The 24,298-nt window shown below is 51.8% G+C and overlaps 7 protein-coding genes across 8 annotated transcripts; 5 read left to right on the plus strand and 2 right to left on the minus strand.

Moving 5' to 3' along the window:
• Positions 1-4,479: 4,479 nt before the first annotated feature.
• Positions 4,480-4,884, minus strand: PV06_08268 (uncharacterized protein; the record flags this gene model as incomplete). Its single annotated transcript, XM_016409584.1, has 1 exon — positions 4,480-4,884. One exon carries the CDS (start codon positions 4,882-4,884, stop codon positions 4,534-4,536), a length of 351 nt encoding a protein of 116 aa, XP_016259892.1. The 3' UTR covers positions 4,480-4,533.
• Positions 4,885-5,429: 545 nt separating this feature from the next.
• Positions 5,430-8,206, plus strand: PV06_08269. Of its 2 annotated transcripts, XM_016409585.1 has the most exons (3): positions 5,430-5,607; positions 5,663-6,282; positions 6,332-8,206. In XM_016409585.1, exons 1-3 carry the CDS (start codon positions 5,459-5,461, stop codon positions 7,267-7,269), a joined length of 1,707 nt encoding a protein of 568 aa, XP_016259893.1. In that variant the 5' UTR covers positions 5,430-5,458; the 3' UTR covers positions 7,270-8,206. The 2 variants fall into 2 exon arrangements, with proteins under 2 accessions (XP_016259893.1, XP_016259894.1); XM_016409586.1 differs by having other exon boundaries at positions 5,430-6,282.
• A 478-nt stretch (positions 8,207-8,684) lies between these two features.
• Positions 8,685-9,627, plus strand: PV06_08270 (uncharacterized protein; the record flags this gene model as incomplete). Its single annotated transcript, XM_016409587.1, has 2 exons — positions 8,685-9,138; positions 9,194-9,627. The coding sequence occupies 2 exons, from the start codon at positions 8,685-8,687 to the stop codon at positions 9,625-9,627; spliced, it is 888 nt and encodes a 295-aa protein (XP_016259895.1).
• Positions 9,628-10,464: 837 nt separating this feature from the next.
• Positions 10,465-11,115, plus strand: PV06_08271 (uncharacterized protein; the record flags this gene model as incomplete). Its single annotated transcript, XM_016409588.1, has 3 exons — positions 10,465-10,699; positions 10,728-10,888; positions 10,954-11,115. 3 exons carry the CDS (start codon positions 10,465-10,467, stop codon positions 11,113-11,115), a joined length of 558 nt encoding a protein of 185 aa, XP_016259896.1.
• Positions 11,116-12,157: 1,042 nt separating this feature from the next.
• On the plus strand, positions 12,158-14,686 carry PV06_08272 (uncharacterized protein; the record flags this gene model as incomplete). Its single annotated transcript, XM_016409589.1, has 4 exons — positions 12,158-13,918; positions 13,979-14,182; positions 14,239-14,493; positions 14,663-14,686. The coding sequence occupies one exon, from the start codon at positions 12,158-12,160 to the stop codon at positions 13,751-13,753; it is 1,596 nt and encodes a 531-aa protein (XP_016259897.1). The 3' UTR covers positions 13,754-13,918; positions 13,979-14,182; positions 14,239-14,493; positions 14,663-14,686.
• On the plus strand, positions 14,638-18,121 carry PV06_08273 (uncharacterized protein). The gene is made up of 9 exons (XM_016409590.1): positions 14,638-14,987; positions 15,042-15,394; positions 15,477-15,801; positions 15,865-16,291; positions 16,356-16,992; positions 17,071-17,457; positions 17,535-17,598; positions 17,673-17,831; positions 17,929-18,121. The coding sequence occupies exons 2-9, from the start codon at positions 15,090-15,092 to the stop codon at positions 18,040-18,042; spliced, it is 2,418 nt and encodes an 805-aa protein (XP_016259898.1). The 5' UTR covers positions 14,638-14,987; positions 15,042-15,089; the 3' UTR covers positions 18,043-18,121.
• Positions 18,122-19,885: 1,764 nt separating this feature from the next.
• Positions 19,886-23,996, minus strand: PV06_08274 (uncharacterized protein; the record flags this gene model as incomplete). Its single annotated transcript, XM_016409591.1, has 3 exons — positions 19,886-20,410; positions 20,522-23,418; positions 23,486-23,996. The coding sequence occupies 3 exons, from the start codon at positions 23,994-23,996 to the stop codon at positions 20,324-20,326; spliced, it is 3,495 nt and encodes a 1,164-aa protein (XP_016259899.1). The 3' UTR covers positions 19,886-20,323.
• Positions 23,997-24,298: the final 302 nt, after the last annotated feature.

Here is a 24,298-nt window from a genome sequence, read left to right on the forward strand (position 1 = left end):
CATTTATGTTATCTATGTACAAAAACTTCTGTTACGATAAACGAGTTTATATAAGTAGTGCAAAATAACTTGAAAGATTCGTTCTCGTGTCTATTGATCCGCGATTGGGATCCCCTTCCTGGTGGGCATTCACCCAAACACTCCCAGCTTCGAGCTGTCGCGCTATCCGACTGGCTTGGTCGAGATCCTTGGACCAAACAGAGGCTCCCAAACCCATTTTGGTATTGTTGGCACGCCGGACCACATCGTCCTCGCTCTTCCATGTCAGAAGGGGGACGATTGGCCCGAAAGGCTCCTCAACAACAATGCGTGCGTCGTCAGGAGGCCTGACCTTGACCGCCTGTCCGGTGGTTGGACCTCGTTCCCAACCCTCCCAGACAACCTTGAGGGCTCTGACGTACTGATTATTCTGACAGTTAACTGGTCCGGCGTGTGATATCGTGGTGTAAGCGAATGCACCCTCTTCCCATCGGTCGAGATCGATATCCCTCAGTGTAGCACTACTGTATTTTGGAGTTTCCTTGACTCGAACTAGGATGACTCTTTGGATATTCTGTGTTCCCCACAGGTACAGATCTCGGGCTTCGCGGAGGCTTTCGTCGGTCTGGGAAACGCCAATTTCGACGACGGTTTGCGTCTTGAAAGACACGTCATCTTGATCATCACCTAACCACCCGATAGAAAGGTCTGGCTCCCTCCGAGAAGTAGCGTATTGGCCAATGAAGTCATCATGTTCGCCATCAAATTCCACAAGGCATTGAGAGCGTACTGCGTCTGAGAAGGTGGCTCAACGACGTGTCGCGACATCATAGACCCACCGTTGAAGAACACTGTGGATTCGACTAGGCATTGGGAAGACGGTGAGGACGGATCTGAAGGCGTCGTACGCGATTTTGACGTTGGATCTAAGAATATTGACATTAGGGTATGAGTGAGGTGAGAATTTCACGTACAAAACAACATACCGATTTCTCAGAGATTCGACAAAAGGTTCGATCTTCAATTCGCACCAGGACGCTCTAGACAGTGGGAATTCGCGTGATGTCTCATCTGCAGAGAAACGCCAGTTGAACTCGGGTGTTGTCAAATCTCTGAGAAAGGTGCGCACTCTTTCTGTTTCGTCGCTGAGATGAGGTGTGGATGATGATGTCGTGACAGTGTCGTGAGGGTTAGGGTGAAGCGTAGGCTGACCAGCGGCACCTGTAGACGGTATTTCGCCTGTCGACATTGTTTCACACTTCCCGCACATGACGACGACGTGGCAACAAGGATACACTCGTTGAGACCAAAGAATATCTTTATCAAAGCAAAGCCGTCATGTCGTGACGAGAAGTTGACAAAATGCCAGCAGCCGGACGCCGGGATTCAGCCGGTTTCCTTGCTGGCGTCATGGCTCGACAAAAGTCGGTCAACATACTAGTAGTCTCTGCATGCGCTGCGACCTCAACAACGCCTACTTTAGCCCTCCTTCGTCCTGAATTCTATCATTTCAAAGCGCATAGTCGTGGCCGTGTGCGAGATTCCCTCTGCGCACGCTCCTTTACGGCAGCAGTCCATCCCCTCGTTTCAAAGGCCGTGACGGGCAAAACCATCATCACACGGGTAACTCATTGGCAGGTGAAAGTCTCTCTCAGAGTACGTATCTGGCTGACGGTTTAGTGGTCAAATGGCTCGCACTGGGGATGGAATTGAAGCTTGTCTGATCCCATCACAAACACGTGCAGGCTGCTGAACAGCCGAGTCAAAGAGACAACCGAACCTAGATCACAAGGGTACAACTGAACATACGATCAAGGACTGAAACCACGGAGATAAAGGCGAAAAGAACAAGAAGGAACACCCACAGGGTTTCTGCACCAGGCTGCTTCCTGTCAAATTCAAATCCACGTCCACGCCGGCCAAGAGGTTCGAACTGGCGCCCAGGAGGTACTGTCCTCCCTCACTTAGGCTATCATGGATTCTCAACACGGCAACGTATATTCTGCCGCAGGCGACAAAGCAGCGTTCGCTGTAAGTTGATGCCCAACCAATCGGTGAACTCGAGGCCCAAGCTTGTTCCGCCTTAACCTCGACTCGACGTTAAAATGGCCGCCTAAGCCTTCTGCTAGCGGGAGTGGAGCTTGACATCAACAAGGAAAATCGCACAACTCTGGCGGGGACAGACGGGTAGAAGGGTCTAACTAGCAAGGTGGAGGAAAACTGTGCGCTCTCTCAACTGGCTTATATATCTACCCGGGCCAAGTAGGTGGAGAGGCAGACGACTACGAATCCTCCCAAGACAAGGCTAGCCATTTTTGGCCGTATGCAGGGACCGTTACCCTTTCTGCCCTGTTCCGCTAATATCCCGTTCCCGATTCCTTCAACGTCTTCTTCTGAGGCATACCGTTTTGAATTCAACTCCTGTATGGAGATTTAAGAGCCAGGGCGCGGGCCTTTCCGCTGAAACACCAGCCCCTTCGAGTACGAAGCCCGCGCTGCCACTTGCCGAACAGGTAGCTCCGAAAGCTCAAAGGCGCGAATTTTTACTTTGCAAATGGCTGAACAGCACTCGCCTGGATGATCGCGTCATATCAACTTGTTGCTCCTCTTGCGGATGCAAATAAATCCGGAGCTGTTGCGGCGCGAGCAATTGAACGGCACCGGCTTTGTGGGACCAATCACCTACCCTCCGAGCCCCTTTCTTGCTGCGCGACAGCTCTAATGCAGCGATGAGCTGTAGGCAACAGCCGCGGCTGACATTCGAATGCTGTAGTACAGCTGTTTTGGCACCCATGTTCTCTCGACTCCGTGAATTGCCGAGGGCGGCTATGAAGACTCTTAACCAGGTGTCTGGCGGTTTTGCCGCCTCGAAAAGCCAGTAGATCATAACGGACGGCAAGTGGCCCCGCCATGGAGGGGTCGCAATGCTATGCTGGAGGTCTGGAAGAGTGAACAGTGCTCACTCTCCTCTGGTATCATCATACGCTAGCAAGCGATGCAATGGAGAAAAATGTAGAGTAGAACATTCCTTACACAGCTCCAAGCTCTCGAGCCAGCTTGTGCTAGCTTTAGGGGCTAGTATCCGACAGTCCACGATCCCAAAATTCAGTAGAATTCCCAATTGTTTCGATTGCTCTGAAGACAATTGATATAAGATACCACAGCTAACCACGAGACTCTAACCGGTTAGGGGTCCCCAACCTCAACAGTCGTTGAAGGACCCGAACGACCAGAAGCCCTCTCATTACCATCAGCTACCACACAGCCAAGGGCACCCGTGTGACCTCAGTCCACGTGCATGAAGACAGCACTTGTATCGAATTCCCGTCTCGCAACGCACCAAAAGGCAAATAAACTGATTAGTGGAATGTATGCAACAGTCAGGCAGCACTAGTCATATGATCAGGATCCTGACACACAGCCTGCATCGTCGAGGACTGGGCTAGATTCATTTCGAATCTGGCTCAAAACATTCATCGTCAACGTCGTTATGGGCATTCTTAAGGCTGAGATTGATAACTCCGCTGAAGCGTCGGATCTCAACATGTATGAGACCAGTTCTCATTCCAGTAAGTCAACAAACTGAAATTCGAATTCTGCTGCCTCAGTTTCTAAACTCTTCGAGAAGCACTCGCCATCCATCCCGGCGTCGAAACTCAGGATGCAGTCTGGTGTGTGTGACGGATCCGGAGCCCATGCCAGTCAGGTCAGCAGAGTTTATCGCGCGAGATTACCTAGCTGAGCGAGCAGAAAGGTGTACTGTACCGTCGCTTACAAGGACGGCAATGGGTGCACGTTCACCAACTTGAGCTATGAAGGGTATCCAAGCCTGTAAGAAACAACAGCTTCTCATGATCAAAACACTCTATCACTCGATCTCACGCTGGAAAGAGTGAGTTTAACCCGAGGCTTCAACCTGATGCACGGGGACGTCGTCTACAGAAATGGGTGACTCGAATCCGCGTGATCCTGAATGCTTGCGAAGATGGTTGCTACGTGCCGGGAAGCCCTGGCTCGATGGTGCGAACAGGGTCAAAAAGACCGAGTACGACAAAGTATGAGCCGACTCGTACATTCTAAGAGCCTCTTAGCGAGCACTTCATTTCTCAAAAGATGAATCGAATCAGATCAGACTGTCGCAGAACCCATGGACCGGCATTTTGAGAATGGCTCGACTGACCTTGTATAGATCTCTGGCTGCTCAACCCCACAAAAACCAACCTACATCCGACTTTTCTCGTTCTGCAATACGGAGTATCGTCTCTGGCACTTGAGTAGACGTAGGGCATCTCGCTTTCTAACCCACCAAGTCTTCTCTAGTCTCCATTAACCCCGGCTCCATTACTTTCGGTGCGCCATGATGCTGGCATTTGTTTCATAGTTTCGACAATCTACTCCATTTACATACGGATAGTTGGCTTGAAATAGCCGATCCAATCCCATTCTTAAGTGAGTATTTCTTCTCCATCGCAGATTACTACTACTTCATATCGCGAAGATACCTAGTACACCGTTTCCATCCTTTGCGATAGTCTGTTGACATCTCCAGACTCATCACTCCACATCGTCCGCAGCCTTTTCAAGTCCTTCCTTCACGTCGTTTTTGCTCCCGCCCTTTTTAACAAATGCAGTTGCCATGACAGCATGTGTGCCCCCATGCTTCTTTTTCCAATCCTCTATCGAAGCCGGGACTTTTCCTGCATTTGGCTGCATTTGAAATTTGTGGTATGTACCGTCAGCCTTTGTGACTTCCCCATCGTAGTCCCATCGAATTCCAAGTCGTTCTTTATCAGCCTCGTTTTTAGGGAACACGGTCTTTCCACGACCAACTGATGGATCAGTGAACTTCTTCCATGTGTTTCCCTCAAATGCTGCTTGAGTCGCTCTTTTTACTGCTTTGGACATGTCGACCGCGGTTCCAGCTGAGGGATTGGCAGGGAGTACTTATAAGGATGGTTAAACGCTGGGCTGGTGGGAAATGTGATAAGTGACTGATCAGCCTTTGAGAGAGCATAGAGTTGGGAGTGACATGGCTAAAGAGCTCGTAATATAGAGGTATATATGTACTTTGTGAGAAGGGATTGTGATAAGAAAGGAACGGCTGCAAGCGCTTCGTTTTTGTAGCATCTCTTTTACTTTTGAGAAAAAACGGGCGCTTCTAGCTGGCGTGTGCCAGTTTCATGCACTGCTCACAATCCCAACAGAAAGGATTGGATGGCGAAGCGCGCGCATAGTGGAACAAATTGTCACTGTTTTGTTCCTTGGAATACTCCGTAGGCAAATCTTTGAAGCATTTCACAGGCGGGGACGGCTGCAGCCGAGCTTAGGGGTCCGCCAAGGTTGATCAACTGCGGCGCTTCGGAGAAATGGAGCCAAGAAATCCGGACTTTTGACACGTCATTGCTCGCAACTCCCAGAACGCGTTCGAACTTTTTGCAACCTCCAAGTTTCATGCTTTCGCCCTGCGAAACTCTTCCTGATGATTCGCAGATTTCGGCATCTACGTATTCGCAACCAGCCATTATGCAAGACATCGCTTCCTAGGGCAGCTATAAAATTTCATCAATTCTCGTCATGTGCGCAGATGCAATCTGAAGATTTGTTCCGTTACACTTCCGGGAGATGGATGCGCGTTGTTTCCTTTGTCCTTCAAAGAAACCGTGCATAGCTAATGTCTCTGCAGTTATAACGAAGGTCTACGGCAATCTGAACGCCATCTGCGCTTTAACGTGCAGGAGCTCAAACGCCTGATAGCACAATGTGTCAACAAGAACGAGAACGACGTGGTGCAGTTCGAGAAACTCGCTGAAGGTGGCTTTAACAGAGTGTTTCAGGCGTGCATGTCCGACGGAACCCACCTTATCGCTCGCGTTCCTTACTCTACGACGATTCCGAAGTACTTTACGATCGCAAGTGAGGTTGCCACGATGGACTTTCTCCGATCTCAAGGCATACCTCTTCCAACAGTCTACGGGTACTCGGCCACACCTGACAATAGTGCCGGAGTAGAATACATAATCATGGAAATGCTCGAGGGCAAGTGCATTGGGGATCATTGGCATTCGATGACGGAGGAAGAAAGAATAAAAATAGTGTTCCAGATCGCGGAGATCGAAGGGAAACTCTTTTCAATACAGCTGCCTGCAAGTGGCAGTATTTTTTACGTGGAGGATTTAGACCCTGACATTCCGAGAGTGGATTTTCCGGGTCCTGATGGAAAGCGCCGTTATTGCATAGGTCCTTCGACAAGCCTGAACCTGTGGTATCAAGAACGGTCACTTCTCGACATCGACCGAGGTCCATGTAAGTGCCGAAATTCTATGCCGGGATAGATGAATCTGATTCTCGACAGTCACGAATTCAGAGAATGCTTTCAAAGCTGGCGCGGTAAAAGAGAAGGCATACCTGTCAAAATACGGACGTGATCGACACCTGCACAACCGGCTAGCCAGAGAGGTCTTCAAGTACGAAAAACAGTCCCCAGGTCCCTATCTTCAAACCCTGGAGGATTTCTTGCTGGTAGCTGGTCATATATGTCCAGGGAAGGATAGCTTTCTCAGTCATCCCACGATCCGCCACCCTGATCTCAACCCCAATAATATATCTGTCTCCGACTCATTCGAAATCACGGGCTTGATTGATTGGCAACATTGTTCTGTTTTGCCACTCTTTCTGCAATGCGGAATTCCCACATATCTGCAGAACTACGGAGACGAGGTGTCAGAGGGTGTTGTTAAGCCGGAGCTACCGGGGAATTTCGATGCCCTAAATGAGCAGCAACAAGGTGAGGCATTGGAAACCTTTCAGAAGCGCCAGTTGCACTACTACTACTTGGCTGCCACGGTCAAACGTAACCCCGTCCACTTCGATGCGCTGTGGGACGATTTCACAATGCTCAAGCAAAGGCTTTATACCCATGCGAGCAATCCTTGGGAGGGTGACAATGTGACCTTGAAGGTAGACCTGATAGAAGCGGAACAAAACTGGTCAAAGATTGTCACACCAACCGGAAACGAACCTCCACCCTGTCCTATATCTTACTCGAAGGCAGAGATTGAGACGTGCTTCAACCTCTACCGTGAGATGAAGGAGATGGATGAGCAACTGGACACAACCATGGAAAGTCTAGGGGTGGGCTCCGAGGGATGGGTTCCAAACCAGCAGTATCGAGCAAGCAAAGCACTCGAGGCGAAGATCAAAGAGCAGGCACTTGGATTTGCAGAGTCAGAGCTGGAGAGACAGATGCTTGAAAGTCATTGGCCATTTGATGACCACGATGAAGGAGAGTGAATGGTTGAACAAGACGCCACAACCGTTTTACAAATCACTTCTATCAGATGATGGATTCAGTCGTAGCGCAGCCATTCATCTATCGGATCGCAGAGTTATTGCAGCACTTCTGCCATCCAAAACTTTGCCACCTGTCCGGATCCTTGTCATTTCTCAATGATCAATCCCGTTCGGAGTCTCCTGCAGTGACTCCTGATCGCCCGAGACCGTGTGGACGGCAACGAACTCCCCAGAGCAGACCAAGGCTTCTCTGTAGAAGAGTGGAATAAGGACCAGACATTGCAACAGCGATCCGCCGACATTCCTGCATTGTACCCTGGAATCGTCGGCTCCGTGGTAAGAAGTATTAAGAGACACGGAGGCTTTATAGTCGCCATATCAACGTGACAGCCACATTACTCAAGGAGTGTACGAGACGATGGTTGATCGTACCATATCGGATCTGCAGGACGTTCTGTACCATACGAACCGGCTCTCACGCCTATGCGTCGAAAGTCGAAGCTTCACATGACTCGTTGGAAGCTTGGCCATCTGATGGGAGAAGAGAAGGCAAGCCCTGAGCATTGTCTGCCTCTCTTCCAGCAACTTCCCTTCCAAATCCACAGGGTCCAGACAGAGAATCTCGAGACCAGCCGGTTGAGGCGTGAGACACTAGGCTGTCTTGACATCGAAAAGACGAGCTAAGCACGACTCATTCTGACGACTCACAGGTTGTAAGCGTTCCCACTGCCAATCAAAACAATCTATTGTGATATTAGTTCTATTCCAGTCATGGCCCGTCTATCTTCTGTTCCTTTGGAACTCTTGTGGCCTTGCTTGCCCGTTCCTCGGCTCATACATACATGGAGATGTTAATAACCATTGACCGAACTATCCCCAACCTCCAGAATCCCTAGCTCAGAATGTTTGATCCTCTGCAAAGTTTCCAATCGCCGGCCATCATCCCCAGAACCTGCCAGCCTTGATCACCTCTTGAATGATCGACAGGGCAATGGTGGAGGAACCCAAAACTTGCTCGGGCGAGATGAAGAACCCGCTTAAGCAATGTCTTGGCCGTTGTCGTGCAAGTAGATTTAGTCTCCGAAACACCATGCTTTATGTACAATGAATAGCCCACCGGGGAAGTCACGGTGCCGAGAGTTTATCTGTCACGTGATCGTCTGGATTGCCTAGGCCTTTCTTGCAAAGTTGCTAGCACGACGATTCTTGCCTCTTGTCCTTACTCTCTCCGTACTGTTATTTCATCGATTAAACTGTTGAGGCTTCGCATCGACTCTGCCTGCATCGGTGACTGCACAGGCAACGCAGCTTATGCCTCAAATTTGAATTCAGACGCCATCGACGGAGGCAGATAATTGATCTTGACCATTAAAAACAACATTTGCCGTGGTTTCTTGACGACTCTACCCACGACAATGAACTCGACAAGCCCCTCTGGGTCGAAGAGGATAAGCCAAAGCTCGCTTCCCAATCATCTCAAAGGTGAAATGGATTTTGTTGACTCCTCATTTTTCAAGACACTTGGTCGGAAGCTACCACTTCCCGAACAACTTGGCGCCTCGCGAGAAGGCATTATCATTATCTCGGAAATGCAGCTTGTTATCAAATTTGGACCACGTGTGACAATTGACGAAGCGGTGACAATGTGGATAGTTAGAAAGTGTCTTGGTCCTCAAGTTCCGGTTCCAGAGCTTTTTGGATGGCGTGTCTATCAGGACACTGTTTTTATCTACATGGAACTTATATCTGGAGTGACTCTGCAAGAATGTTGGAGCGACATGAACTTCTCAGACAAGGACGCTATCTGTGGTCAGCTTCGTGATATGCTTTCCTCCCTACGACAACTCGAACCAGAGAATATATTTATTGGTGAGTTAGAAATTCACGATTTATCAAGGCTTCTATACTAATCATTACCTCGTAGGATCTGTCACTCGAGGCCCATTAATCGACAGAGTCTTTTATGATCGCCCAAAGGCCGGACCATTTGATACAATTCACGAGTTTTACCGCTGGCTCGAATGGCTTCCCCAACGATTCTTATCAGTTTCCCAGAGATATCAAGATCCGTATCTCAATCTGATGCCGAAAGATACAACTATTAAATTCACACATGCTGATGTACATCCTTCCAACATAGTTGTCTCTACATCGGCCTTCGGTCCACCGCGAGTACTTGCGCTAGTCGACTGGGGTCAATCTGGGTGGTATCCAGACCACTGGGAATTCTTCAAGATGTGTTACACCACACACTGGGAAGATGAGTGGCAGAAAAGTTGGATCCCGAGGATGATCGAGTCTTATGAGTACGAAAAGTACCTTATGGATGAATATACTGCGACCATCGGCGCTTTATAATACTTTTCGTGCTCTCAACATCCGCTCGAGAGCATCACGCTCCTTATAACGAATTTTGAACCTTTGATGACGGTCCCCACCGAAAGAGCTGTTGTGCCCCAGGTCAAGATGCAGAATCCTAGCCCTTGGCTGTACGGCACGGAGAGCTGATTCAATTTTGACCATGTCCCCAGGAATCCGCAAGTCTGGTTTTGGCGAACCCAAAACAAAACGCCAGAAGTGCCCATCACACGGATTCACCTTCGATAATCCGGAGATAGCATTGATTCGCCAGGGGGTCGTATTCTACAAGCAATCACCTACTCCGTACTTCTACCGCAGTTAGGTTGTCACTCGTTGCGCAATTATTCTCATACCGATACGAGTACGAGAGCTGCCTGGTGGCAACTCCCCTGTGATCAGTATTTACGCCAACGGTGCCAACAGTCCCGGCAGTTTACCCTCTGTGCTTCTCCTTCCGCCTTCTGCGGTCTCTTGCCGGCCTTCTGAGAGAACAGTGAATTGAGGTTGAGATTCATGGCTGCATAATACTCTCAGCATGTGATTCCTCGACACTTGACTTTCCTTTCATTCGACTCTCATTTTTCCTCAACTTGCAACTCAGTCCACGTTCATGGTCGATTTACGACTCGTGCAGACATTCTACGCTAGCCACACACACTCTCCGCAATAAACACCCGAGCATCCACGTCGATCTTTGCGTTCTAGCCAAAAGCTAAACGACACCACTTCCACTGGGGTCCAACGATCGAGTGGACCGACCAGAGTGCATGGTATTGCTGCCTCTCCGTTTCGCGGGTCATAGGCTTACTGCTGACAGATCGGCAGGAACGAAAGATGCAGTACCGCAAGCATTACATCCCCCTCGATTCAAACCCGCAGCTCTTCACCCAGCTGGCTCGCGAGCTCGGGCTGTCAAACGCCTTAGCGTTCCACGACGTATTGTCGATTAAGGACCCCGAGCTTCTCGCGCTCGTACCACGACCGGCCCTGGCCCTCATCCTCGTCTTCCCTACTTCCCCGACCTACGAGGCCCTCATCGCCGAGGGGGACCGAGGAGGACCGAGGAGCCGTTAGACATACAAAGTGCGGCGATCAAGAGGATGTCATGTGGTACAAGCAGACCATCAACAATGCCTGCGGCCTCTATGGTATTCTACATGCCATCAGTAACGGAGATTCGAGGGATTTCGTCGGTAAGAACGATTTCCCCCAAAAACGCCACGAGCCCCCCATGGAGTGTTCTAACGTGGTGTCTCTGGTATAGTTCCCAACTCTCACCTGGCCGGCCTACTTGCGACCTGCGCGTCATTGCAACCCTTGTAGTGTGTCGCCGTTCGATCAACAGAAGTCGAGCAGCTGAATGTGGCGTACGAGGCCGTCGCTCTGCAAGGAAACTCGGAGGTACCAGCCAATCCCGAAGACGAGATCGATTTCCATTACGTCTGCTTCGTCAAATCTAACAAAACCATCACCTCTACGAGCTAGATGGCGACAGAAAAGGGCCTGTGGACTGGGGCCTCCTGGGCCAGGGGGATGACGTCCTCTCCGCGACTGCCCTGTCGGGGTGCGGACTTTTATTCGACCGGTAGCGCGCGATTCGGGCTTCAGTCTGCTCGTTCTGGCTCCGGCTGAAGAATGAACAACGTGCCGATTACGAGTCTGGTGATCCACGTTTCAAATTGAAAATGGCCCTGTAAACGTTTAAGTGGTATTGATGGCCCTACTCCACTGCCAGTCTCAAGCCCCCGCTCTACGGAACGTGCAATGGGTAGGACGCGACATCTCGACAATCGATAAGCCAAAAAGTTGTCCGCGGGAAATTCTTCCAGATAAACCATGCAAGAAGTGATTGTAAGCTGTCCTATCTGAACAGGTACATCTGTCCCCGATAAGTTCTCCGGTTTGCCAAAGGTCAACTAATCCCTGTGGGCTGATTTGGTTGAGATTGTGCCTTTTCGATTGTATCGACGATCTATCCCCCCTTCTTGCCTAGGTATCAAAGAATCTAGGGAACAATATTGCCTCGACAATATTGTATACCTGACCTAATTGAAGATGGACCTTACTCTAGCTTGTGCTGGAGTGCAGGAGGTCATCCAATAAATCAAATCAAGGCATTTGCCGGTAAGCAATATCCCAAAGTGATCCAGATACCTGGAATGCCCGCGGAAAAGGGATTCGACTAACTCTATGTTCATATTTGCCAGTGACACCAAAAAGGCTTCATCTCGCATCATGACACTCGCTCAGCGCTATGCCGATGGTGACATCTCTGGAACCGATTGCCTCGGGAACCGACTCTCGCCTGCGGATTTACATCTGGAGGAGCTTTGATAGCCAACAAGATGTCAAGTCAAGAATCATCCGATTCAATGTCCACCGGATAAGGCGATAAGAGCGGCGCGGTCGGAGGAGATAAAAAGAAGAAGATCCTTCTGATGCCATCGATCAAACGCTACAACTTTTCGTTACAGGTTGAGGGGTTATGGCTACGGCTTTCACCTTAGCAAGTAACCGGCATTTGACTATGAAACTCGCCCTGCTATCGCTATTGGCGCTGACAAGCGCCGCCGCGGTGACCGGACGACCTGCCAATCTCACGGTACAGCTTCCTCAGGGTTCCTACACGGGCCTCATCGACCCCAAGTATCCCAATACACGCCAGTACCGCGCCGTCCCGTTTGCGGAACCGCCAGTGCTGGGGCGTCGCTGGATGCCACCGAAGAGGCTCTCGCCGTCTCCGGAGAAACATCATTACGCCACGCGGTACCCACCCTCGTGCGGGCATTTCGTGACTTCGGTCATTTCGCTCTTTGACCTACCTCTATCCAAAGGCAATCTGATCTACAACGGCAACCAGAACGATTCATCAGGTCTGGTGGGGGAGGCCACCTCAGAAGACTGCCTGTACCTGGCAATCTGGACGCCGACGAGATTGCCGACACCTCCTAGCAAGGGATTGCCGGTGCTCTTCTTCATTACTGGAGGTGGCTTCATTCTCGGTGGCGTCGATATTCCCTGGCAGATCCCGGACTCGTGGGTTGAGCGGACGCAGTCGCATATCGTTGTCACCATCAACCACCGCATGGACATCCTCGGCTTCCCACGGGCGCGCGGCCTCGCAGACAGCGAGCAGAATCTGGCCATGCTGGATCAGCGTGCTGCTCTAGAGTGGGTTCGTGATCACATCGCAGCCTTTGGCGGTGACCCGGACCGGATCACACTTTGGGGCCAGTCGGCGGGATCCATCGCCGCTGACATCCATTCCTACGCTTGGCCCGACGACCCGATCGTGCAAGGCTTCTGGTTCCAGTCCGGATTGATCTTCAATGGTGTAGATCGCCAAGACCCGACGCATTCCAACTTCACCTTCGTGGCCAGCCGATTCGGATGCGACTTCCCGGGCCTGGACGACGGCGGTGCGGCCGAGCTCGACTGCATGCGTCAAGTGCCGTTCGCGCAGATCATCAACTTCGTCGGCCAGTACGCGGACGCGGGCACGTCCCCGCCGATGAGGTTCAACATGGTCATTGACGAAAAGGTCATATTCGCCGACTACGAGGCTCGCGCGGCGGCAGGCAAGTTCGCGCGGCGGCCGGCGATTCTCTCCATGACGGCGAACGAGATGTCCTCCCTCGTCCCCTGGCCGGCGGCCAATCTGACCGAAGGGCCCTGGCAGCCGGCCGTCACCAAAGGCACCGTCGAGGGTTTGGTCTGCCCGAGCTTGAACATGACCACCTACCGCAGCGACGCCGGCCTACCAACCTACCGCATCCAATACGCCGGCACATTCCCCAACCTGAACCGCTACAAATGGCTCGGCGCGTACCATGCTAGCGACATCCCCATCGCCTTCGGCACGTACCACTGCCTCGACGGCGTGGCCCCCTCCACGGACCTCGAAGCCGCAGTCAGCAAGGTCTTACAGGACCACATCCTCGCCTTCGCCGAGGATCCCTGGCACGGTCCGCAGAAAATGGAATGGATGCCCATGAACGGCAGCTCGCCGCGGGGAGGTGACCTCCTCCGTATCGGCGCCGGAGGTATAGTGGCACAGCACATCGATGGTGACGAGGTCGATGGAGTCTGTCTGGGGATCGGAGAGTACGATCCATTTCCATGAGGGAGGATCAACCACATGATTAACCAATCAGATGCGAAGAGTAAGAGGTTAGTCATTCATTGTCAAGAATTACTTTGGCTGTAACAGAGTACAGCTAGATCTGGTGGCCGCCAGAGGACTACACAGTACAGCAGTACAGCTGGTTGCTGCTCTGGCTGGTCAATGGTGAGCGGTGACTTGGTGGCTGTTGGTACAAGAATGTTAGGATCCTAATCATGTGCCTAGTGCTATTCGGGAAACTACCTCGCCCTGCTCGATACACAACAACTGCGCTACGGCCTCAAAACGCCATACAAGGGCTTAGAACGCCCTCCTTCGTACTGAATTCTTTAACCGTGTTTCAAACGCATAGTCGTGACACAAAGACAATAACTTCAAGTCCTTCCGAAAGGTATTTTGGATATCCAACGAAGTAATCCCTCCCCAAAGGTATTTTGGACTCGATTGAATAATTAGGATGAGTAACATGACTGAACAATCAGAAGTTGAAGCACGCCGCGCCTGTCTCCAATCATAGCCTATTTGGGAAGTTCTTGAGTCGGTATCAGAGATGAAAACAATTCCCCCACTGATAAGCCTTCCATCGAAGATTGGGCTTGGGGTTTGGACAGCACCTTGAATTGTGCCCTATCAAGCAACCGTCGGGATAGCGTTGCCGGATCCCTATACACCAGCTCCGTCACCAAGTGTCTTACGCTCCTCATTGCCCACGGGCGTACTAGGAGTATGTCTGTCTGAGTGTGAGTCGGGACTGGCTTCTCCGATATCCTCATGTCCAATCAACGGGCATTGACTTATCTTTCTTGGCTTCTGCCGAGCTAGGATTGCCCAGGAGCGCGCTTATCATGATCAGAAGCTTGTTAATTTTATTTCAACGCCTAAATACGGGAACTAATTAGTGGCATATAGGAATATTGCACCCACTGACACCCGAGCCTTTACAACTCCCACACAGCACTAGAACACTGGCACTACTCGTGCAAAGGCGTCAATGACGCCAACATACTCAGCTGAGCGCTCGCTATGCTCAGGTAGTAAAGACCTAGCGGTGAAAAATTTTCGGACGATCCTGGATGAACAGTTTTACTTGTTTGCGATAAGAACATGCCGGTTCGAAAGCGGCCTCAACCTTCATGTCGGTAGGGTGGCTCCGCTCGCTCGTCATCATGGCTCGGGCATAGATGCTCGACGCCTATAAGAAGGGCACATCCGTGCTGGACCATACCATGGAAGAGTATTTTTATTATCTCACAGCCCTTGTGAACAACCTCTCAAGTCTCTGTTTCAGAAAAGGCCGAGGAAAAAGGACAACGAAAATATAAAACAAAACGAAAAGATGAGGGGTTTCTCATCAGCCTTGCTGGCTGTTGGTGGCCTGGCCTCCATGGCCTCGGCATCGCCATCTGGCATGAAGGGCTTCCCCCCGGGAAGGGTGCCGATGGCCATCAAGAGTGGCAGGCCCATGGACTTGACCAGCCACGCGGTGACTAGCCAGTCGTGCGACACGACAAACACTCCATCGACCAAGGCACCGCTGCCAAACATCTTTGCCCCCCTGAGCGCAGACGACTCGGCCGCCGTGACCAAGTTTCTTCACGAACAGAGCGAACTCAACCTCACAGCCAACGCCAACGCGACCAGGTTCGTGCGACTTCTTCTGTCTTTTCCTTTTCTTCGGGGTTTCCCCCGTGTACTGATCTTTTGTCGTTGTTGTTCTTGTTAGCTGGGACAATGTCATCGTCCAGGTCGAGACTTTGCAGCCCAACAAGTCCGACGCCCTGCCGTACCTCAACGGCGAAGGGCCCAAGCCGGCGCGGTATGCCAGAGCGACGCTCCAGTTCCAGGCCACAATGGAGCCGTACATCAGGGAGTACATGGTAGGCCCGCTGCCCGTCTCTAACGAGACGACCATCCAGACGCTAGACTATCCCTATAACAAGGGAGCAGGCTACCAGCGTATCTATAACGCCGATAACGATGCTTACACCCAGTTCCTCGTCAACATTTCAGCGTCGGTTGAGGATATTCTGATGAAAATGTTCAACGGGGTTAGTACATGAAATCATAACCCCTTGGAAAGAACATTTTCGATACTGACTCCCTTGACCTAGACCTTCACCAACTCTCCCACTGATCCACTCGCCATCGGTCCTAGCGACCCGCTCTGGATCGACGACGTGACTGGTGCGGTGACGACGTGGAACGAGTACACCCTGATGCCAACCACCATGTATAGCACGGGCTCTCTCATCTACAGTGGCCTGGCCGTCCGCACAGACCTGACGGGCCGCGATCCGTCCAAGTGGTCGGTGTTGGGCTGGTACTACAACGGCGAATTTTGGGACACCACCGAGTCCTTCCGGACCGCCTTTGAGAACGGCACGTTCGAGATCCTAAAGGTCGATCAAGACGGCGATTGGGATGCCACGTCACCCACGGGGCCTGTGTATGAGCACGACCAGACGCCGCCACCGACCGAGGTTCAACCGTCGGGCCAACGCTTCGCTGTCGACGAGGAAGAGACCTATATCGAATGGAGTATGTATTCCCCCGGCACGAAAAGACTGTGGCATTTTTCCCACTGACCGTGACTCCTCTCTAGTGGGCTACACTTTCTACATGGCTTTCTCGCGCGACACGGGAATGCGACTGTACGACATCAAGTTCAAGGGTGAGCGTATCATTTACGAGCTGGGCCTGCAAGAGGCTCTCGCTCACTACGCCGGTACGGGCCCCGGTCAGTCGTCGCAGGCGTTTCTCGACTCGTACTATGGTTTCGGCCCCAACGCTTTTGAGCTCATCGGCGGCTACGACTGCCCGGCCTATGCCACGTACCTCGACACCTCGTTCTACTGGCGTGAGACTCGCCGCACGCATCACAAGAGCATCTGTATCTTTGAGCATGACGCCGGCTACCCTGTGGCACGTCACACGGCCGTCAACTATGTCTACGCCACCAAGAATATTCATTTGATCCTGCGTAGCGTCAGCACCCTCGGCAACTATGACTACATGTTCGAGTACGCCTTCTACCACGACGGATCTATTCACGTCACTGTGCGAGCCTCGGGTTACATCGCCGCCGCCTTCTGGGCCAAGAACTCGGACTATGGCTTTCATATCCATGACGCCGTCTCGGGCTCCATGCATGACCATGTGCTTAACTACAAGCTTGATCTCGACGTCCATGGCACCAACAACAGTCTGATGAAGGTCGATGTTGTTCCCACGACGGAAATGTAGGTTCCTTCCCCCGGTTTCCCCTGTGACCTCTCAAAAGATCATTCTAAGTGGTGGGACTGACTTTGTGTTCCTAGCTATCCCTGGTCCAACGGTCAAGCTCGAAACACCATGAAGTTGAACAGATCCTTTATCGAAAGCGAGGACGACTCCAAGATCAATTGGTCCCCCAATCTGTCGAGCTTCTACGCCGTCGTCAACCGCGACACGCCCAACAAGTACGGAGAATACCCGGGATTCAAGATCTCGCCGGCCACCGCCAATACCGCTCACCTGACCGTGATCGACTCGTCCGACCTCAAAAACAGCGACCACTGGGCCACTCACCAGTTGTACGCCGTCAGGCAAAAGGACACGGAGCCGCGCAGCGTCTACGCCTTCAACTCGCTCGACACGTTCCGCCCCGTCGTCGACTTTGGCAAGTTCTTTGACGGCGAGTCGCTTGATCAGGAAGATCTCGTGCTGTGAGTCCTCTTTTCTTCCCCCCTTGCAGTCAGGGAACATGAGCACTGCTGACTCGAATTTCCTCGTCTCTGTGTAGCTACTTCAACCTCGGTATGCATCACGTTCCCGACACTCAGGATCTCCCCAACACTGTCTTTACGGTATGATCCCTCGTATATTCGTTTGCCTCTGTCGGCACCAGACGGGACTCGGAACTGACAACGGAAACAAACAGACGGCTCAATCGAGCGTTGTGATCTCTCCTATGAACTATTTCTTGGAAAATCCGGTCAAGTCCACCATTCAAGAGGTCGAGATCGACTATGACAAGAACGACACCGTGATCAACATCAAGAAGTTTGGCAGTGGAAATGCCATCTGCTCCTACGACATGGTAAGTTCCTGCACCTGTTCGGAAACTCTCCCCAGCACGGGCGTAACTCCCCACCCTCCTCCTGCCAAGAATGATGACTGACATACTCGTGATTAAGTCCTTGACGGAGGCAAACCTGACCAGCTATGTCGGTGGTGATATAGTCGTGACCAAGTGGCCCTACGACCCCGCCAATCCGTTCTACAGCATGGCCGAGGGCGAGTCGATCTGACGCTACACAGAGTGACCACTTCCGAAGTCGAATAATCGGCTTGATAGATTGGCGTGGAAGAGATGACTGAGATTGTCATACATCCTGACTCTCGCGGGTCGACCTATAGGCGCCTACACACCTACACTTTAGGCTAGTTTACCAAAAGATCCATGGAAAAAGGACCAGCTCTCAGTACGAGAGTGGTTAATTTGCTTTGAAAACCCTCCCCCGACCTAGGTCATATATAACTCCTTCTGCTCAGTCCCTTGGCTCATGAATGGGTTGTTTTTGGTGACATGATCGGCCGGTGGTTTTCAACGTTCAAAAACCTGAGGCGATCGCTCGAGTTGGAAGGCCATGCACACTCTTGTCGTAAACCACGTATGCCCCCGAGCGGTCGATGAAAGGGATATAAGATTCCGACAGAGCGGTTCGTTAGTTTATGTTGCATGTGGCCCGGACCCCCAATATCGGTCTCAACTGCTGAAGTGCTCACACGCATTGTGGGCCATCCGGCCCCAGCAAAACGGTAGAACGACCACTCGACCGTTCAACCAGGCTGTTCGAAAAGGCGAAGCCTTGAACACTTCAGTTGCCCGGTCTTCCGTGAAGACCGAAGAAGAGTTTCCATAATCTGAGGGAAAGCTTTTGCGTGAGGTTTCACCAGACGATGCTTGTCATTTCGGTCTGGACAGCCACCTCGTCACTCTGGAGATGATCAATATGCGGGAATCTGCAACAGCGGACCATGAGTTTGGATGGGTGGCTTGTGTGCCGGCGGATTTCGCCGACGTGCCGGCCTCAAGCAAGTGGACAACGGCAGCAAGGCGAGTCACGGGCCCTTCCTCGGTCAGATAGATGATCTCAACCAGTTGCCGATGATGGCAGTTCGGTAGTTCATCGCATCATCCAAAGCGCTCCAGATATCGTGACTCGTGAGTGGTGTGCGGAAGTCCCCGATCATTTGCATGTCTGTACTACGTACATGCAAATACTCCTTGCGTGCGGGAGCCGAACATCTTCGACGAAACGACGGTCCATGCGGTTACAAACATCTCCTTGCCATGCATCATCGGAAAAGCTGGCCATGAAGTGGGGCGAAGCGTGAGTCTGTGTCCAGATAGGGTTAAGATATCCAATTGACCCTGCCTGTAGCACGAGGCCGAGAAAACGGACAAGGGCGAGTTGGAGACGCCCAATTGTATCAGGAAATTTGGTCCATGAGAAGCGCCCACATGGCTTTAATTTTGAATCCACGGGGGGACTCGGAGATTCAACGCTTGGTAAGTGGTCGGATGACTAGACGGCTTGTAGGAAGCTGCGGAAGTGAAGGCTGCTTGCCTCTCAGAGACGGTAATAGGGTAGATACAGATGGGGTCTGCAGCCTTCGGGTCAGATGGCCAACAACGAGGCGGCGCCACATACACCGTACAGTGCATGATTGCTCTCGGTGATGGACAGATCAGATCGGGCGAGGCACCGTGTGGACCGCCCAGAGCCGTGTCTCCCACGTGTCCGACCTACCCCAAGGTTGCTAGTATGACCGGGGCGTCGTTGGAAGTGACAAGAGTAATAAACTGGTGTTATTGTTCGGAAAAATCGTCAGGATCCTGATATCATGTGACCAGTGCCAACACTGCGCCGCGGTCTCAACACCGACTTTAGCCCTCCTTCGCACTGAATTCTATCATTTCAAACACGTAGTCGTCACACTCAACACCTAGTTTAGTTCTTCGTACTGAAATCTAGGAATCCAAACGCATCGTCGTGACAGAAGACCTGGCGTGACTGGAAAATACACTGGAGTTACCACCACAACATCCAAAATAATGAGAACTTACATTGCAAAGTAAACACATTCAACAAATCTCGGGTCACAATCATTTGTGCAATACGATAGTAACACACTTATGAATGAGTTCGCTATCAAGTATTCTCAAAAGTAGTTCCTTATCGACACTTCAACGGATGGTACTCCAGTAAGAAACCCTGCATGAGGTTCGCTTCCCTCGCTTGCTTTGACTCAACCAGGCACACCATAACATATGTGACTCTAAACCCGTACATGCACTGTTCTGACGGTTAAAAACACCTCTTGACAAAAGTTTCATTTTCCCACCACACTCTCGATCAATAGCCAGCCCCGTTTGGAATCATTCGGTCCTTTTGACAGCTTTGGCAACGAGCCGAAACAGCCAGACCCCGGTCCAGAGGCAAGGCAGGGTGGTCTTGGTGATGCACCTGCATCTGCATCTCGCCCTCATCTCGCCGAGCCGCAGTGGCGGTTCCGCTCCGGCAATTAGTCCTCCCTATACGAAATCTTCCTCATCTCACCAAGCCTGGCTTGTGCCGCGTCGAGGGCGTTTCTGAGCTGCAGGATTTCGACCTGTACACACCAAAAGGGTCAGCCAGCCACTCGCTTTGTGGAGATGACACGAAAGGAGGAAGAGAGTAAGGAGAAAAGGGAAAAGAAAAAAGGGAAAACAAGGATACACACCTGCTGCTCCATTTCCCTAACCTTGAACTCATGAGCACTAAGGCTACCATAATCAACTGCCTCGCCATCATCTTTCTGGCGTTGCTTAATAATATCCTGCACCTGCCTGACGAGGCTCCTGCACGCAGCACCCACCGATCGCGAAGCTTGTTCGAGCCGGTCCTGATGCTTACTCATGAAGCTTGCCTTGACCCGACTCGCCGCAACCAACTGTGCCGTACTGGCGGCGACGTCGTTCGACGCAACGATCAATTGTTCAGGCGAGTTTCGTCCGCTGATGACTCCGTCCGCCGTCTCTATCAGCGTGTTGGTCGAAGTAGCCACCGCCTTCGCTGCCGAAATCAGACCTTCGGTCCATCTATTGTTCTTCTTGTAGAATGCCGTACGTGAGGAACTGCCGCATCCTTCGCGGACAATCTCGTTCTGTGACTCTGTGGCTGCCTTGATAAGCTGTGCAATCGCATTCGTAACCGCAATGGCGGCATCCAGGATCGAGTCATTGACCTTGAGTTCGTATGTGCTGTATCCGTCCCTGGGTTTGTTCTTGAGCCTTGCCAAACGTTGTGCGGCGGCCTCGATGGCATTGGCGGCCTTGGTGAGTTCCGAATCAACCAGGTCGCCCAGGTCGCCGGTCGTGCTGAGCTTGCTGCCCTTGGGTGCCAACGCATCTGCAAGTTTCGATAGTTTTTGCAACTTCATCAAGACATCGTGGTTGCTATTGACCACCACGTCAGACTTTTGCATCGGTTCGAGCCCTTCAAGGCGGAAGGACTGCAGAGAGCGGAAAAAGTTGATGGTCGCCAATGCAGCCTGTCGAGCTGAATTGGTCAATTCATCCCCCTTTTTCTCCTCGGTCGCAAACCGCGTGAGACCCTTGGAGTTGGAAAGAACGTCGGCGATGGAGGCTGCAAACACGGATACAGTCTTGATGATGTCCGAATGGTCGCTGTTGGGTCCATCGGCGACAAAGTTATTGAACGCCGTGGAGAACTCGGTCGCACTGGCAGATGCCTTTTCGATCTGTGACAAAACATACGGAGCCGTCGCGTTCTGATTACCGGCTTGCATGGGAGAATCGAGTTCGTAGATGGCATCATCCACTCGCTGGACACCGCTTTGGAGAACGGAATCGATAATGTCGTTGATCTTGTTTATGTTGCTCTTGATGACCTCGTCAATAGCACCGTCCAGAGCACCATCAGCCTCGCCACCACCCATCTTGAGCTCCTCCAGTTCCTCCAACGCTTGCTCCATGCCCGACTTGTAGATTTCAATCTCGTCGTCCTTTTCACGTAGAACAGCCTCGTGATCCTCATTGCGCTCACCGTGCTTGGATCGGATGTCTTCCAGCTGTCTGGTCTTGGTCCGGACGGCTTCCTCCAGATCGGCCATCTCGCGATTGTACTTGGCTAGCATGGACGACAGTTCAGAGCCCTTGGATCTCTCTGCGGTTTCGGCTCGTTCAATGGCCAGGCGCAATTCTCGTTTGAGTTTCTCGAGTTCCTCGCGGTGGCCGCCTTGAGAGCGATCCTTTTCGTGGAGAGCCCGATCGCGTTCTCGGATCATGTCGGCGAGCTCCAGATTCTTAGTCTTCATCTCCCGTTCCAGTCGTTCTCGGCGATCAATGGCTTCCTGCGCTGACGCTGCCTTCAATTTGAGTGATTTGGTGGTCTGCAAGAGATCGAGATGCTCCTGTCGCAGCTGAGAGTACAGCTTCGCCAGGGCCTCGTACTTGGATCGCCATGTGTTGACCTGTTCCTGCAGAGATGCGATCTGATCGTCCTTGGACGAGGACTGCATCTGGAAGTTGCTGTTGAGTTGTTGAAGCTGTTCTTCGAGCGCCTTCATTCGCTGGTCATATTGCTGCAGCATCAACTGGTCCCGTTCGTATTGCGCGCGAGCATTGAGGTTCTCTCGTTCCAGCTCGGCCATGCGACCTTGAGTTTGTGCGGCATATTGATCGCGCATCAGCTGTTCTTGTGCCAATCGCTGCTGCTCGGCCTGCATTCTCTGCTGTTTCTCGAAGGCACGCTGCGCTTCTTGTTGAGCCATCATCTGTTGACGTTGTTGATCCTCCCATTGTTGCTGCAGACGCCGCTGTTCGGCCTCGTATTCCTCCTGTTGTCTTTGGGCCTCTCTTGACCAGAAATCATCCATGTCTTTTGGATCTGGTGTGCCATTCTTTGTGACTGGAGATGGGGCTCGTTCAATTTCCTTTTGTGGTCGCCTCGGCAAGGCAGGTTTCTCTTCGTCTTCGCCGATGAGATTCGGAGGATCTTGGGGGAGTTTCGGGACGGTAATGAGGGAGGTGAGGTAGCGGAGGTTCGAGCATTCGTAATAGAACTTGATCAGACGATGATGTTGACCATTGTAGCGGGTGCGCAGAGGTTCCAAAGCTTCATCGTCACCGGTGGTGGTATGCATGGCGCGCAACATGCTCGTGATGAACTTGTAGATGCCATAGCTTTCTTGCACCAAGGGCACCAAGGCTGCAATTCTGCACTCATTGTTGGCGCCACCGCGGAAGTGAGAAAATATCAACTTTTGAAATGTGTCAATCTGATCTTGAAGTGTCATCAAGTCGGAAATGGTCTCATATCCCTCATTAGGGTCATTGATTGATTTCAGACTGATGTACTCTTCGTATTCGAAGAGACCATTGAACTCTGGATGTTGTCGGTGAAAGCCCAGCTTGGCCAGGAGGAAAAAGACGTATTCTCTGATGAGCGGTCCGTATCCTCGTAGACCTTCGCCGGTGACACCTCTTGCCAAAGATTCTATCCAATTGACATTTTGTTGGGCCTCTCTGACGGTGATGGGGTGACCTTCTTGTAGGACTTTGTGGACGGTGATGAGGGCTTTGAAGGTCTGGACTTCGTCGGCGAGGATGGGTTGAACTGCAAGAGTGTTAGTTCTGCGCTGGAGCGACACGCGAGGGATCACTCAGGTGACAGTGAGACTCACCTTTCATTCCGGCCCAGAAAGAAATGGAAGACTTGTGATCCCAAGTGTAGACGATACAGCTTCGGACATGTTTTCGCTTGGGCGCAGTTTCCTCGATGCTGGTGGCTTTTCGGATGTTGACCGCGAGATCGGACTCAGTTCTACTCATGTCGATGTTGCGACCAGCACCGCCGCCGGTAACAGAAGGATAAGACATGTTGGGGTCGTGGACAGCTTCAGTCTGTGCGAAACCGTCATAGAGTGCTGAGGCCTTGTTGGACTTGCGTCCTTGGACAGCAGTGGAAGCTTGGGATGCGAAGAAAGCCAGATTGCGTGGTGCAGAATGTTTGATGATTGATAGGCGGCGGTAGGTACTGTGGATCTTCTTTCGCAGCACGGATGGCTTAGGTTTGATGACGGGTGTGTGCCCTTCAATGCTGTAGGCAGACGCGGTAAGAAGAGTCGTGTGGTCAGGGTCAGCAATTGTTGAGGCTGACGCCGCAGCCGGGCTAATGACCGGAGGCGCCGGCATCCTATCAGCGGGCGCGCTGGCCTACCGAGGTGCGCAGCCTGGCGCCTGAATCGTTACGCAACGAGTCTTGGAAACGTACGCGTTTGTGTACGTGTGTCACAGCCACGGTCATAATGAAGCAATCGATTTACGAACTGCGAGAGAATTTGTAGTTTTTGCAAACTGATGGTTGCACCTTCTTCAGTTTATTTTTGAAGAAGTTGTTCCTTCATTGATGCTCTTCGTACCTGCCTACTCGGAAGCTGTTGAGCCCTGGAATCTCAGATTCAGGCAGCAACGATTCATGCCAAGGTCCAGAGTAC

This window comes from Exophiala oligosperma, assembly GCF_000835515.1.
Source record: "Exophiala oligosperma strain CBS 72588 unplaced genomic scaffold supercont1.8, whole genome shotgun sequence".
NCBI classification, from domain to species: Eukaryota; Fungi; Ascomycota; class Eurotiomycetes; order Chaetothyriales; family Herpotrichiellaceae; genus Exophiala; species Exophiala oligosperma.

Bases quoted from the DNA above. Each gene is read 5' to 3' on its own strand.
- PV06_08269 (XM_016409585.1), top strand. From the start codon at position 5,459: ATGATTCGCAGATTTCGGCATCTACGTATTCGCAACCAGCCATTATGC. The intron at 5,608-5,662 runs GCGCGTTGTTTC...ATGTCTCTGCAG, and splicing joins TACACTTCCGGGAGATGGAT to TTATAACGAAGGTCTACGGC. The intron at 6,283-6,331 runs GTAAGTGCCGAA...GATTCTCGACAG, and splicing joins CGACATCGACCGAGGTCCAT to TCACGAATTCAGAGAATGCT.
- PV06_08273 (XM_016409590.1), top strand. From the start codon at position 15,090: ATGAGGGGTTTCTCATCAGCCTTGCTGGCTGTTGGTGGCCTGGCCTCC. The intron at 16,993-17,070 runs GTAGGTTCCTTC...TTGTGTTCCTAG, and splicing joins GTTGTTCCCACGACGGAAAT to CTATCCCTGGTCCAACGGTC. The intron at 17,599-17,672 runs GTATGATCCCTC...GGAAACAAACAG, and splicing joins TCCCCAACACTGTCTTTACG to ACGGCTCAATCGAGCGTTGT.